Genomic DNA, 13,171 nt, shown 5'->3' with positions numbered 1-13,171 from the left:
GTCAAGTCACGCAGCGGCAGGCTGCTCATGGTCCGCAGGATGATGCAGCACGGCAAGTCGACGTACGCGTTCCAGGTGTACAAGGCGGATCTCCGGCCGTCGGGGTCACAATGGGAGCGGGTGATCGCCTTGGGCGACGACGAGGCGCTCTTTGTCAGCCGGCTGATCTCCCGGGCCATGCGGGCGGACCGGGAAGGACTGGAGGGGCATCGGATCTTCTTCCTCGATGATACGGTCGGCATGTCGTTCCGATCGCCGGAGCCCATGGGTCAGCCTTTGTACCACGCAGGCGTCTATGACATGATGACCGGAAATGTCACCCAGCTCCTGCCCCGGATGTGGAGGAAGGACCACGACGGTACAGTGCCGCCCATATGGCTCTTCCCCGAGGACCCCGACGAGGACGGAGAGTCGACGAGTGAGCGCACCTGATGACTTCTTTGCTGATGTTAGATGTTGCGGCCTGGGTTGATGCTCACTCATTTTTTTCTATTCGGTTGTTTTTGGCGTTCTTGAAATAACTGAAGAAAAAAATCTGCAAGCAGCGTCGGGCTGCTGGTTCTGGGCCAAGAGACGTGACGTGACGCGTCGTAGGTGAAGGGCTAGTCGTTGCGGAGCACGGGAGGTCTGACGCATCGCTCAGAAATGCCCTTCCATAAAGGTAAACGCGTTTAAGTGTGCACGAGTAGGATGGAGCAGCTAGCCTACCTAGCAAAAATGAGTCAAACGGCGCTGTCCCGTGAATCTGCTGCGATGAGCGTCTCGTCACAACATTAGATTTGCGTCGTGTCATTTCCGCTTCCAAACAACATTAGTCGAACGGAATCGCCCGTGACACGCACTCATCCAACGTCCTTTTTTTCAAATGCAGTGCATGGTGGTGTGAGGCTACACCGAAGATGACGAGAAGCAAACGAAGCTTTAGGACAATGGCGTCGGGAGGTCCACCAAAGCTGTAGGACGCCTGGTAGCCATGTGCCTAAGGAGGGTCGGCGCAAGGAAGACTGCAAGACCCGTAGAAAAAGAACGAGCCTCATGAAGCTCACTGAGCACGCATCAACTCGGGAGTGTGCCAGGATGTCCCTGTGGGCAAGCTCGTCGTTGTCCGGGCATTGTCGAGTCAAGGTCCAGTTAGATGAAAAGGCATGACTAAAATTTTGATGTGTGGAAGAAAATAAACACTACTCCTAAATGACAACCCATTGGTCACATGGCGAAAAAGAATTCCCCTTTTTTACAGAGAAAAGGCATATGCCCAACTTTACAAAATGCTCTTTTTATTTCTGAAGGAGAGAAAGTGTGGACATCCTACGCAGACGTACTCTTAAGCGAAGCTATGAATGTGAGTGTAATAAAAACTTCCAATTTACTCTTATGCTCGTATGAACTACCCTTTTTATCCATCTTCTCCCTTCTGATTTGCTTAACAAATAAGGCTAATTTAGTTGACTTCTCAGTATTTGCACTGTTGGGAGGTTGGCTGCAGGCAGTTCCTTTATTTTAGCCGTGTAGGCAATTCCTGTTTATATGGCATATGGGTGGTCGTATACACAAAAACGTGGTACAAATTTTCACATATGTATAAGTATTACTCCCTCTGATCCAAAATAAGTGTTGTGGCATATGGGTGGTCGTATACACAACACCTATTTTGGATCAGAGGGAGTAATACTTATACATATGTGAAAATTTGTACCACGTTTTTGTGTATACGACCACCCATAGTGGATGGGAGGGAGTATTGGTTTTTTGACTGGTCCTAGCAGGGGTTAGGTCCTGCAAAAATGTGTCTGTAGTCACTTGCAGAGACTCTGTTCGGCAAGGTTGGGCAGTGTATGTTGGTCCTACAAATGGAATTCAATTGCTTATTTTGCCTGCTTGTACTTGAAACTTGTCATGCGCACTATGTATGTGTATCTATGTCCTCAAAATACATCACTTTATTCAATTGAATAATATAGTCATGATTATGATTTGTGTTACTGACTTACTGTTCAGTTTTGATGAATTGAAAAGGTCACATGCGCTTCCTATGTTCTGGTTCGTATCACAACACATTGTTTTACAGGTGCCTCTGCGGCCAGCCACCGGGACGACGTCGACAGCCAAAGGAAGGGTTCTTGAGGTGCTCCTTCTCCACTGACAGAGAGGTACCCCTTCTTGGGTGGTACTTGTGTGCCTGCTCTGACCCCACCATGGAAGGTCCCTCCCCCTCTCCCATATCTCTATTTGGTCCTGATCTGGTTTCAGTTTTTATTAATTTGACATAAGATCAACTTCGATATAAAAAACTGCCATGCTAGTTTAGCCGGTTTCTTTCTATGTAGTAGGATCTTAACTGTTGGTGTCTCAAAACTGAAAATGTTTTCTCATAACATAACTTGAGGAGCCGTTTTTTATAGTAATCGTAGTTTAGCCATCTCTTACTATGTGGATGCTTGATGCTATTCTTGTTCCTGCTCACACTGCACACTGGTTTTATTAACTATATGCGGATTGCACTTTATTCTTCCTAAGAGTATATTGATAAAGATGCTCTCCTGATTGTTGTTTGTTGGGAGTACAAACAATAATCTCTTCTCCCCTCATATTAACAGGTCAAAGCTGAAAGTTAAAAACTGAATAAGTACTAGTTCAGAACTAGTTTCCAGTTTGGTAATTTGTAGTCAATTCCACTTTAGTGCTCGCTTACTATGTAGGATCTTATTTGTTGGTTGCACAACCGAATATAATTTTCCACATGATAGCTTTGGAGCAGCTTTTTACCATGACTGATATCTTCCATGTTTCTGCTTGCATTGCACTCTGTTATATTATGATCTGATAAAAGGATCAATTAAGCATTTCCTGCTGTTGTGGGTTTCTTCTTTTCTTCTTGGATTTCAGCTCAAGATTAACTTGTTATTTCTCTTGCCTTCTTGTGCGCAGGATTCGTTGGTACAACACCATGACCGATGCAGACAACAAGGCCTTCAATGAGCCAGGTACCTTGGCGCTGCTGCTTCCGTGCGATGGCAGCAGGGGTTGTTGTTCGGCATCGGCTGCAAAAACAGCCATGGTGAGCTCCTCTCCTTGCTCCAGCAATTCTCTTCTGACGTAGGTGGCAGTGTTCATCTCTAGCCCATGTGTGTGTGTTGTGCTCGTTTGAGCAGGAAATTACCAAGTGTATGTGTGCTGGAAATGTGTTCTGCACATTAAGCAAACCATGTTGATGTGTCACAGTTCAGGGGTTTAGTTCTAATATGAGCGTGAGCTAATTTTCTTATCTCTGCTAAGGAATTCTTCTATATGCTAGCGTTCATAATTGAATCTCAAGTACATTTTATCTTGCATTGCCATCTTACCGCATGCATCATTGTCTTTCCCTGTTTTTTATTTGAAACATTGCAATTAACCCCATTGAACAAGCTTCCAAATTGAGCTTAGTGGAGCAGGAGCTGCACCTGTCCTTGGCTATTAAGCATATAACTGAGCGAACTGAAGTCCCTTCCTCTATGTTAGAAGTTGATTTCGTACATGTCTAGTGCACTCTTTATCTTGCATCGACATCTTAAGTCTTGGCATTGAACATCCTTGTTCTTGTGTTGTCTGTTGCAGGCCTCACTTGGTCTGGTTCAGGGGAGGTGATGCCCATGGTGTGGCCGCATTGCAAGATGGGCCCGCATCAAACAAGAGGGTGCCCTAAGGAAGAGTATATGGTCATTTTGGTGACTGAGGATGCTTGGACAAGATTCTCATCACCCAAAGCATGAATTTGGGAAAACTTGGATATATTTCTTGGTTCAGGCAAAGTCTTGGTCTCTCTCTCCTTCTCTCTGAGATGGCGCTGGCCAATTGACCCGATGATTTATGGTTTGGATCTATGATGCTTCTTGTGTGATTCTTACTGAGGTCATGTTTATGAAATTGGGTCTCCTATAATTCTGTAGTTGGCCCTGTTTTGCAGTACATGCCATAAGGCTTTGTATGTCCTCTGTTTTGTTTCCTTACTTCAGCTGGTGGATGTTCTCTTTGGCGGCTATGGTTTTAGTTTTGATAGATAGAATCCTCACTTATGCACTTATTTTGACTTGTTAATAATGGCTATCAAATCAGATAGAACAAAATGGTTTTTATTGATGTAGTGTTTTTGTGTATGTATAATAGAACAAGTGCTATCCTTGTTTACTTTGGAGGAGCACATAATGTGTTCGCAATTTTGTTATAAGTTTGTGGATTACTTCTGAATGAAGAGTGGATATCATGGCTCTGAAACCACCTTTTTATCTGTCTAGTCTAGATTAAGTGCCACTTGTGTTACTTGTAGACGTTCAGGGGCTCATGTGTTCTTTGCTCTGTTGGATGGAATGTTGCCCTTGTAACTGTATTTGGTATGCAGAATAGAACCAACCAAACTGTTTGGACGTTCAACAATATATTATCTGTTTGTGGCAATCTCTAATTTTTTTGTGTGAATGAACAGCGACCCGATCTGTTTTATCGCTTTGGATGTGGCTACATTGCGTTATATTAATGTGTACTTCTGATTGTTACACATGTTCTTAATCATGAGGGCTAGGTCCAGGTAGCTTACCTGCCTTTGTGGTTTTATTCTACATGCATATGTCTTTGTTTGCTGGAATGATGCCCTTATATGCCCAATCAAGTATGCAAGTTTCTCTTCTTCATGAACGATGACTTGCGCATTAATCTCCTAATAATGCTCAAGTTTCCTGACATGGCCAATTAATTTTGAATCAAATCGAGTATTTACACTTTTCCTTAACCGAAAGTAAACTTTTTGCAGGGGCTCGCTGACCACAAGGACCAACTTGGAGCTCCTCTCTGCCTTGCAGGTGGGTAAAGTCCCATGAGTTTTGAAGGATCACGGCCTGTTTGATCTGACATACATTTCTCACTCATGCCTAAACTGCTCATTTGGAATTTCTTTAAACTAGGCAACACGACGACAAGGCCGCTGAGGCGTAGCACGGGTTTTAGAACTACCGTGTGTTCCCATGCGAGAATGGTGGGTTGTTGTTCTGTAAAATATATTTTCTATTATCGTTTACAGGAGCACATACAAATGTCTGGGGTTTCTCTTTTCTCATGATGTTCAAGGGTTAGAGATGTACCAGAGTGTTCAATATTCCTCTAGGTTCTTATAATTGTCCGAACAAATGTCGTTGTTATTGCGTACCCATTTCGCATTAATTATTGAGGAAAATGTTGATTTGATACGGGACCAAAATTATTCACATGTACCTCATGTGATGTTAGTAACTCATTATGTCTTGTGGATAGATACTTATGTGTAAATAAAGTGAAAGCAGTAGTCATGAGTGCAACATGTTTCTTATTTCCAAAGTCTTCAAGTCTGGACATGATATCACTGGAATCTGGTGCATTAGTTCATTTTTTATCCACATCAAGTTATCATAAGTAGTGGTCTATTTTGAATTCAGTAATCCGGTGCTATAGTTCATTTTTTATCACTGCAGGTCACTATATGTGATATGCTTGATGATATCCCTCGTATTAGATTCTGATGATTCAGGGTAGCATTACATGGTGCAAATATCCCCCCCACACACACACTTATAGAAGTGTAACGCTTAGAGAAACGTCGAGCTATTTTGTGCAAAGACATGAAAGTTTTACTTTTTCCAGGCCAGGGTAGTAGTACTACATGGTCCAAATATTTAGATACCTTGTAGATGAACTGTGTCTCTTAGTTAACTTGTAAAATACATGAAGGTGTTATGGTTGAGCCGCCATTTTATGTCTTGTCCTATTTGCTGCTTGAACCATTAAGTTGTGCTCATGTACTTTCTCTATATGCAGCCACTTGACCATGTGTTGTTGGGTAAAACTTCTTGATGCAGTGATCAATGAGCAACCCTGTCAAGTTGGCCAAATAAGCAATCCATGGATGGATTCTAGCAATTGATTCATCCATCTATCCATCCATCTCTAAGGGAAGAAGCAGAAGAACCAAAGAAGATGGCAATCTCTATGCGCAGCCTGTCACTGATATCGGAGGGATGAGGGCAACTTTGGATCATGTTGCCTACGGTTCCTCCTCCTATGACACCGCAGCCGCTACAACTTGCACATGTGAGCTCCTCTCTCTCCCTTCATTGGCTCTACCCTGTTGCTCTGAGCACATCCATCGAGCCATGGCTATGTTACTCTAGGTTCATGGCCATCGTGCCATGGCAATGTCTGCTTACGGTTTGGACTCTGGTGCTACAGACCTAGCATAATAATGATGTAGTGCTGGGTTTTAGAATGGCCCCTTCGGTTGGAACTTGAGCTTTTTCAGGCTGTTTAATAATGATGTAGTACTAGCATAATATGGACAGTATTTTCCTTGTTAAGTTTGACTTTTGTTTGGTAAATAATGTAGTTCTGTTTTTCTGTGTTGTGCCTTCATGCTCTTTGAATGACATCTTTGTGTGATATGTATGCATTGGCAAAGACCATACTGATGTGGAGCATTTTCAGGTTCTTTTGTGTGTTCTGCATCTTGTAGTTATGTGAACCAGTAGTATATCCAGGGTCTCTTAAGTGCTAGAGTTCTCTGTTCTCTTTATCATGCTTAAGTTTTCGGTCTTGTTAGGTCCATTAGTATTTGCTAATCAGCCCCTTTGGTTTGGTGAACCATCAGAAGATCAATTTTGGTATGGAATTTCGTGCCTGGAAGCAAAATCATATGGTTGCATTCATCTATTTCCTGGTATTTCATTTTCATGAGCATGATAAGAACTCAGAGAAAGCAGGAGCAAGGCAGTTGTGGATCGTGTTTATAAGGAGTACCCATTTTATTATCTTGTAATGTTTCCTGGTTTCTTAAACATTCTTACTTATCCTACAACTACTTTCAGGTGCTCACCAAGATCCTTCGCTAGGTATACCAACTCAGGACAGCAAGGCAAATCACAATCCATCAGACTGCAACAACCCTCATAGCAGATGCAGCTAGCAAAGATGAGATCCAGGCGAGGGTTCCACAGCTAAAGAAGTAGCTCTTTGAAACTAATTCCATATATGATTATGAGTAGTTGGTTGAGAGAGTTGCAAAACTTTCTAGTGGTGTGGCCATCATCAAGGTTGGAGCGACAACCGAGCCAGAGCTTGAGGACCGGCAAATGTGGATCGAGGACGCATAGAATTCCACCTTTGCGGCCATCTAGGAGGGCATTGTTCTCGATAGTGGCTTGACTTATGTGCACGTGTCTACCTATGTCCCTGTGATCAAGTAAAGAATCGAAGACCATGATGGTTGCCTTGATGCCGACATCATTCTGAAGGTAACTTGCTTATATATAAATCTGTTAAATGGGTTGAACTACATTGATCTCTTTCATGGCAACCAGTTGGTAAAAATTGTATTTATCAGAGAACTGACCTGACAATGGTATCTTGCATGTGTGCTTACTATTTCGTATGTAAAATGGGCAGTGTCCTTGTTAATTAGACAAATTTATTTATTTGACGTCTATTGTTGCCAAAATTGACCTAAACAAGAAGCCAATATCTTCCCTGCATGGCCTTCTATTTGAACTAGTAGATTGATTTCTGAATTGTTTGTTGTAGTGCATGGTACGTCATGCACATGTAGTCTGGCGGAAGACCAAAAAGGACAAAATGTCTAGGATAACGGGCAAGCTATTGAACTTTGTATTATCCTTGTCTATACTAAGTAATTTAGAAACTGAGAGCTTCGTCAAAGCTGATCCTGTATAGATTTTCAAGCCAATATATCATGGCTATGTAAGTGTTGATCTGTTCGGCCACAATTTGATTGGAGATAGAAGGAAGCGTGTAGGTTGTTCTTCATTCCTAAAAGACATAGCCGGGATGAGTGTCGCCAGCAATCTAGCTGGAGATAAGTAGCCATAGAATTAGTTTTAAGTTAGTCGTTCATGTGTACAACGTTTTATTTTTCTTGCCACAAGTAAGCACCCTCGACAGGTGTCTAGTCCATGGACCACACTTTTTGCTTAGAGACGAACAATAAGATCTCTGGTTTACAATTTATTGTTGATTAATAGGTAATCATTATATTTATGCTTTCGATGCAAGTAATAGCAATGTGCATCGCAACTAAAAGTTTCATATGTATATAGAAATGAGTTTGGCCTCAATCTGGTTAAATGTTTGCAAAACTGGATCCCTTATGCGGACTAGCATTCTTCTCGCTATTACTCTGAAATAGTGTGTTATGAGTTGTTTGAGATATTGATAGCGGCCTGGCGGTACATTAAAGTTCAGGGAACTATCCGTATCCGGATCTGAACTCTTTCTAGCATTGTGGTCGGGCTGTAACATAATCTTGTTTTTGTGCACTGCGTTGCTGTATCTAGTCTGTTTTTGTCCGATTTTGTTGTGACGTGGTTTCCTCACGCGGGTACCTTGATGATTCCATCGCTGGTGGTGATCAAGTAGATACCTGATAAGGTTCGGCCCATCTAAGGAAGAAGTGGAGCTGCCCAAACCTCAAAGTATAGTCCTACTAACTCATTATAAATGTTAATGGAAATTCTTTCCATCGGTTCTCTATAATGACTGAGCTTTTGTCCCCCAACCTTCTCAGGGTTATACATGCAGCAAGGAGAATCTAGGAAATTGGCAACGGGTACTTCTTTTTCTGTGCTATTTCATTTTTCCTTTGGTGATGAATTCTGTTTGGTAGCATTTTTAAACCTAACTGCATAGTTTACTTTGGTGTGATCTACATGATCTTAGTGGTAGGCCATGGAGCTAGCTGTGTCACATGTAGGTCGTATGCTAGGTGATGCGCTGTTGTTCAACTTGTCTGATTTTCCCTACCGTTTGGTTTTTCATGCAGGTGCACAAGATTCGCCTCCTGCCCTGCTCTTCCGGTGGCTGATTCTTCTTCGACTCCGCCGTAGGCGTCAAGTCTCTCCTTGCTCCCTCATGCATGGTTGTCCCATGGCCATCGAGTTGTGCCAAGTCGATTGGATGCCCTGCATTGAGCACTCATTATGCTGATCAAGCAGCATCTAGCATAACTGTGTGCCAGCAAAGAAGATGCATGTGGAGCATTCTGTGGACAGTGGGAACTTGCTGGCCCCCACATACCTCCTTGACCATGGTGCTATATCAGCCAGGAAGGGGAAGAAGGGGCCACTGTTCCGGCTGCCAAAATGGTACTAGTAACTGCCACCAAAACTTTATTGTAAAACACTTGATGCTCTCTGTAATATACATGCTCTGGGTAGCCCAAAAATTACTGCGATTACGAGGATTACATGTGAATAGGACATCCTCAAAATCCTGCTCAGTCCTCTTTGCTTTTCTTGTAAGTGTGATAATTTGGTATAAATCAAACCATAGTCTTCTCTTACACTGTCACACAGTTCACATGTCCCATTAGCATGTTCATTGTTTGTTCACTACTACTATATTTTTGTGGGTCCTTTGTCCCAGGACCATGTTTCCCTATTTGCTGCTTGCTTTAAGTTGTGGTTCTAGAGCTGTTGTAGCCTACATTGTTGTTGTGCTCCTATATATACTCTTTCCCAGCCATTCACCCTGTTTGGTTTTGCTACAGTGATGAGGCAAATGTGGTGATAGCAACACCCAACTCCAAGGTGGGGTCGCGCCTATGATAGCGAAATGATGGACAAAGGTGAATGGGTACTGGTGAACATCCCCATGATTGATGCTGCTTTGAGGACCATGGTGTTGTCTCGCACAAGTTTGGCCAGCGAGCAGTTTTCCTGCTCCGGCGATCACTCCGGACGCCTCCTGTTCTGGCCCCTCCAGTGGTTTGGCTTCCTCTTCGGTTCCGGCATAAGGTAGCCAGTAGGTTCCTCTCCTTTGCTCTCTCCCTCATGCTCTAATGTGCCGACAACGACCGAGCCGTGGTTAATGAAAATGAGTAAAGGCCATATACATATCTTTTTTTGTCAGGTACCTTAAAGCTCGGATCTTTTTTGTCGTACTGTCAATAAATCCATTTTCTCTCAACTAATCAGAGCTTGTTTTAGTGTGACTGACATATTGCTTTTCTCGCATGCTACAACTTCCAGTTAACCAAGACCTTGACTACTTGTCAGCCTTTGTGTGTTTAGTGCAAACTCAATCCACTAATGCAATAACATCATTCTATTTACCGTGGGATAGTAGCCTTATGCTTCAACAGTTATTTAGTGTCATTGTAAACAGTTTTGGTGTTCCAGCTACAATAAGCAAGAACTACACAAGTTGTATACTAAAATTGATGTTCCCCGGGTCTCCTTAATATGGAATTCTTATTATGATGGAGTTGTGCCACTTGCGACAGTCATGTGTGGCTTATTGTGGTGGATAGAAGTCATGAATCTCAGTGACAGATACATAAGTTTTACTGCAGTTAAAGTGAATATGGGTAATTCAGTGATTTTCTGGTCTGATGCATGGCTCCTCAATGGCACTGTGCAGCCCCTGCTACAACTTTTTGGGGGCCCTCCTCACCAACTGTCGAAGACATATGGCACCCCTGGAGATCCATCCATCCGTCTCCAAGAGGAAGACGTGGAAGAATGAAAGAAGATGGCGATCTCTATGAGCTGATGCAGTTGATCCATCGGACCATCCACAAATGTTCATCAGAGGAGAAGGGCCTCTTCTCTTCATCAACATCAAGAGCAACCACGACCCAGCACTCAAACACAGGTCCCCCCTTATTCATCCCCACCAAATCTTAATCTATTATACCGTTACCACCAAGACTAGGAGTGGGAGGTGCATACATATATCATTCAGAATTAGGATGACCATACATTTGTTGGTACGAACGATGCTTTGGTTTGTCATTTCTAGTAGTATGATCCTCAAATGAAGTGGCATGGGATAAGCAGGTAGTGTAAAGTAGTATGTCTTGACATTGACATAAAGAAGTTGATTTCTTGCTTATAGCATTTTATTCAGCCCGAAAACATCCTTGATGTGCTCTTTTTTTTGCGCATGAGCAACTGGTTGGATGCCGGAAGAAGCAAAGATATCGCTGCTGAAGCAGCACCTTCAAAGATCCAGAAGAGACGGCCTTAGAAGACTATTGATCACTGCTTTGTTTGAGGGGAGATGAAGCTTCTTATCCTTCCTGGTGGAAGTAGTTCCCCAAGCGCTGGACTATCGTCGTCCTCTGCTTGCTTCTTCTCCTTCCTGCTCTGCAACATGGACCTTGTGAGTTCCTATGTTCCTCGGACCTACTTATCTGGTTACTACAGTAATCATTGAGTGCTGATAATTTAATAACAGAATTCTGCCAAGTGAGCATGAGTATCCAGATGAGTATTGTTGTGTGGACTACATGAATGGATTGGTGTCTATCATTGTTTGCCTCCTGCCTGCAAGTCTTGAGGCTCCTACAAATTGGATGTCTGCTCTTCCTGCTACACAAATATCTTTAATTTAACACTTCTTACGTCCATGGATTAGTTCAGTACAGAAAAATTGGAGGATAGAAACAAGCTTTCTTGCGATGCTTGAAAAATAATAAATTGTATAAAACACTAGAACACTCGATTGACATGTCATTTAAGGTGTTATTAGGACCAAGGATTAGTCAAGTTTTCTCTTGTTTCATATATGTATCTCCAAACGACAATTTTTCTCGCATTCTAACTGAACGAAGGTCACATTTTATCTCCACACATATGGCTTGTTCTGCTGAAATGATGCCCTTGTAACAAGGACATTGGCTACTCTATGTGGAATTGTGTTTTACCCGATGTCTTGTGTGGAATCATTCCTGGTACCCAAGATGGTGTCCTATTGGTTACTTGCCAAGCCAGTGCCTTTTGTCATTTCTAAATTAGATACTATCCACATAGTCAAAGTCATGTTTGCCATACAGCCTCGGCTACAATCATTCTGGTAATTTCCTGGTTTTCTTAGCTTTGTGACATATCTTTTGAGCTATGGCCCCTCTTCATGCCGGCCATGGAGCCATGGTTGATTCTGTGATGTGAATTGTCATGCTTTTAGTGATGATAATCTTTTCCCTACTGTTAGCTGTCTTTCGGTTTGCTCCTGGAGTCAATGTGATGCTCATGTTTTGTAGCAACTAATCTGATTGAACAGGTTGGTCATGATGTTCACCCTTGACGTGCATGCAGACCTACGGATCTCTTTGGTGCGACTTGGTCGCCCTCGTGGTCTCCGGCGATGGTTGTTGGGCGCCCATGCGTGCAAGGTTGAAGACTTGGTTTGGTGCACGTCGCCTCTACTACGACGCCTTAGCGCGGCGTTGCTTTGCGGCCTTGATTGGTAAGTTCCTAGTCCTAGCTCCCCACCTTTGTTCCACTTGCCCCTTTCCTGAAGATATATCGATCACATGCCATGATGTATCAAAGGTTCAGACTTGATACTTTTGTGAAACTGCATTTGTATTGTTTTTCACCTTGTCCAACATGGTTTCGCACCATAGAGATCGTGTCTATTCCTGAATCATACTCCCTCCGCCCGGAATCACTTGTCGCTCAAATGGATGTATCTAGCACTAGATACATCCGTTTGAGCATCAAAGCAATGTCCTGGCGGAGGTAATAGAGCCTAGCACTTGCTATTTGGTCGGTTTGATTGTATGAAGTACTACTACTACGTTCAGTCATCCATGAATGGTAGTTTTACTGTAGTTTTACACGAGTTTGAAGCACTGATTGTTCAATGGACTTCTGTTGATGTGTTGAGTGTATTCATACTAATACTACATTCAGTGATGATAGTTTTACGTTATTGTTGCATGGAGAAGAAGCGCTGATTGTTTTTCTTTGGAATTTTATTTGTGTGTTCAGTTGCGATGAGTACAAAGTGGTTGGTGAACTGGCTACGGATAAGATCAAAATCCTGCGATTGTCGCCACCCAGGTTTCTGATCTCAAGGCGAGGCTACGGGAGGTATGAAGAATGGCCATGCTTTTATATTCAACACAAGGAAGGTTTTTCTTGGTTCATTCAACCTGAAGATTGACAACACATGGAACGACCAACTGTGAGAAGTGGAAGCTTATTTAGTTTGTGGTGGCGTTGGGTTAGCTTGTTAGCTGTGTTTGGCTTTTGTTGAGGAAATGATTTGGTCGGATGATGATATGGAACCTTTCATCCAGTCCAGTGTAATGACTTGGCTTGCGAGTGCATGAATGAATTTTGCAATGAAGGATGTGGTGATTTTGATTCTC

General features: G+C 42.9%; 1 protein-coding gene and 1 long non-coding RNA gene across 3 annotated transcripts in view; both read left to right on the top strand.

Annotated features, from left to right (window-relative positions):
- The window catches only part of LOC123086860 (uncharacterized), a 34,538-nt gene extending 25,609 nt beyond the window's left edge, over nucleotides 1-8,929 (top strand). The window contains exons 6-11 of the long non-coding RNA XR_006441151.1: nucleotides 4,938-5,008; nucleotides 5,824-6,096; nucleotides 6,867-7,292; nucleotides 8,431-8,486; nucleotides 8,579-8,620; nucleotides 8,834-8,929. This is a non-coding gene — a long non-coding RNA (uncharacterized lncRNA). The remainder of the gene's footprint in view (nucleotides 1-4,937; nucleotides 5,009-5,823; nucleotides 6,097-6,866; nucleotides 7,293-8,430; nucleotides 8,487-8,578; nucleotides 8,621-8,833) is intronic.
- Nucleotides 8,930-10,367: 1,438 nt separating this feature from the next.
- Nucleotides 10,368-13,171, top strand: LOC123086858 (uncharacterized). Of its 2 annotated transcripts, none has more exons than XM_044508674.1 (3): nucleotides 10,368-11,175; nucleotides 12,111-12,261; nucleotides 12,789-13,171. In XM_044508674.1, the coding sequence occupies exons 1-3, from the start codon at nucleotides 11,074-11,076 to the stop codon at nucleotides 12,866-12,868; spliced, it is 333 nt and encodes a 110-aa protein (XP_044364609.1). In that variant the 5' UTR covers nucleotides 10,368-11,073; the 3' UTR covers nucleotides 12,869-13,171. The 2 variants fall into 2 exon arrangements, 1 of the variants encoding a protein (XP_044364609.1); XR_006441150.1 differs by having other exon boundaries at nucleotides 10,412-11,175; nucleotides 12,076-12,261.

The sequence above is a fragment of the Triticum aestivum genome, chromosome 4A (assembly GCF_018294505.1).
Source record: "Triticum aestivum cultivar Chinese Spring chromosome 4A, IWGSC CS RefSeq v2.1, whole genome shotgun sequence".
Classification (NCBI taxonomy): Eukaryota; Viridiplantae; Streptophyta; class Magnoliopsida; order Poales; family Poaceae; genus Triticum; species Triticum aestivum.
This window is presented reverse-complemented; position numbering and strand designations above follow the sequence as displayed.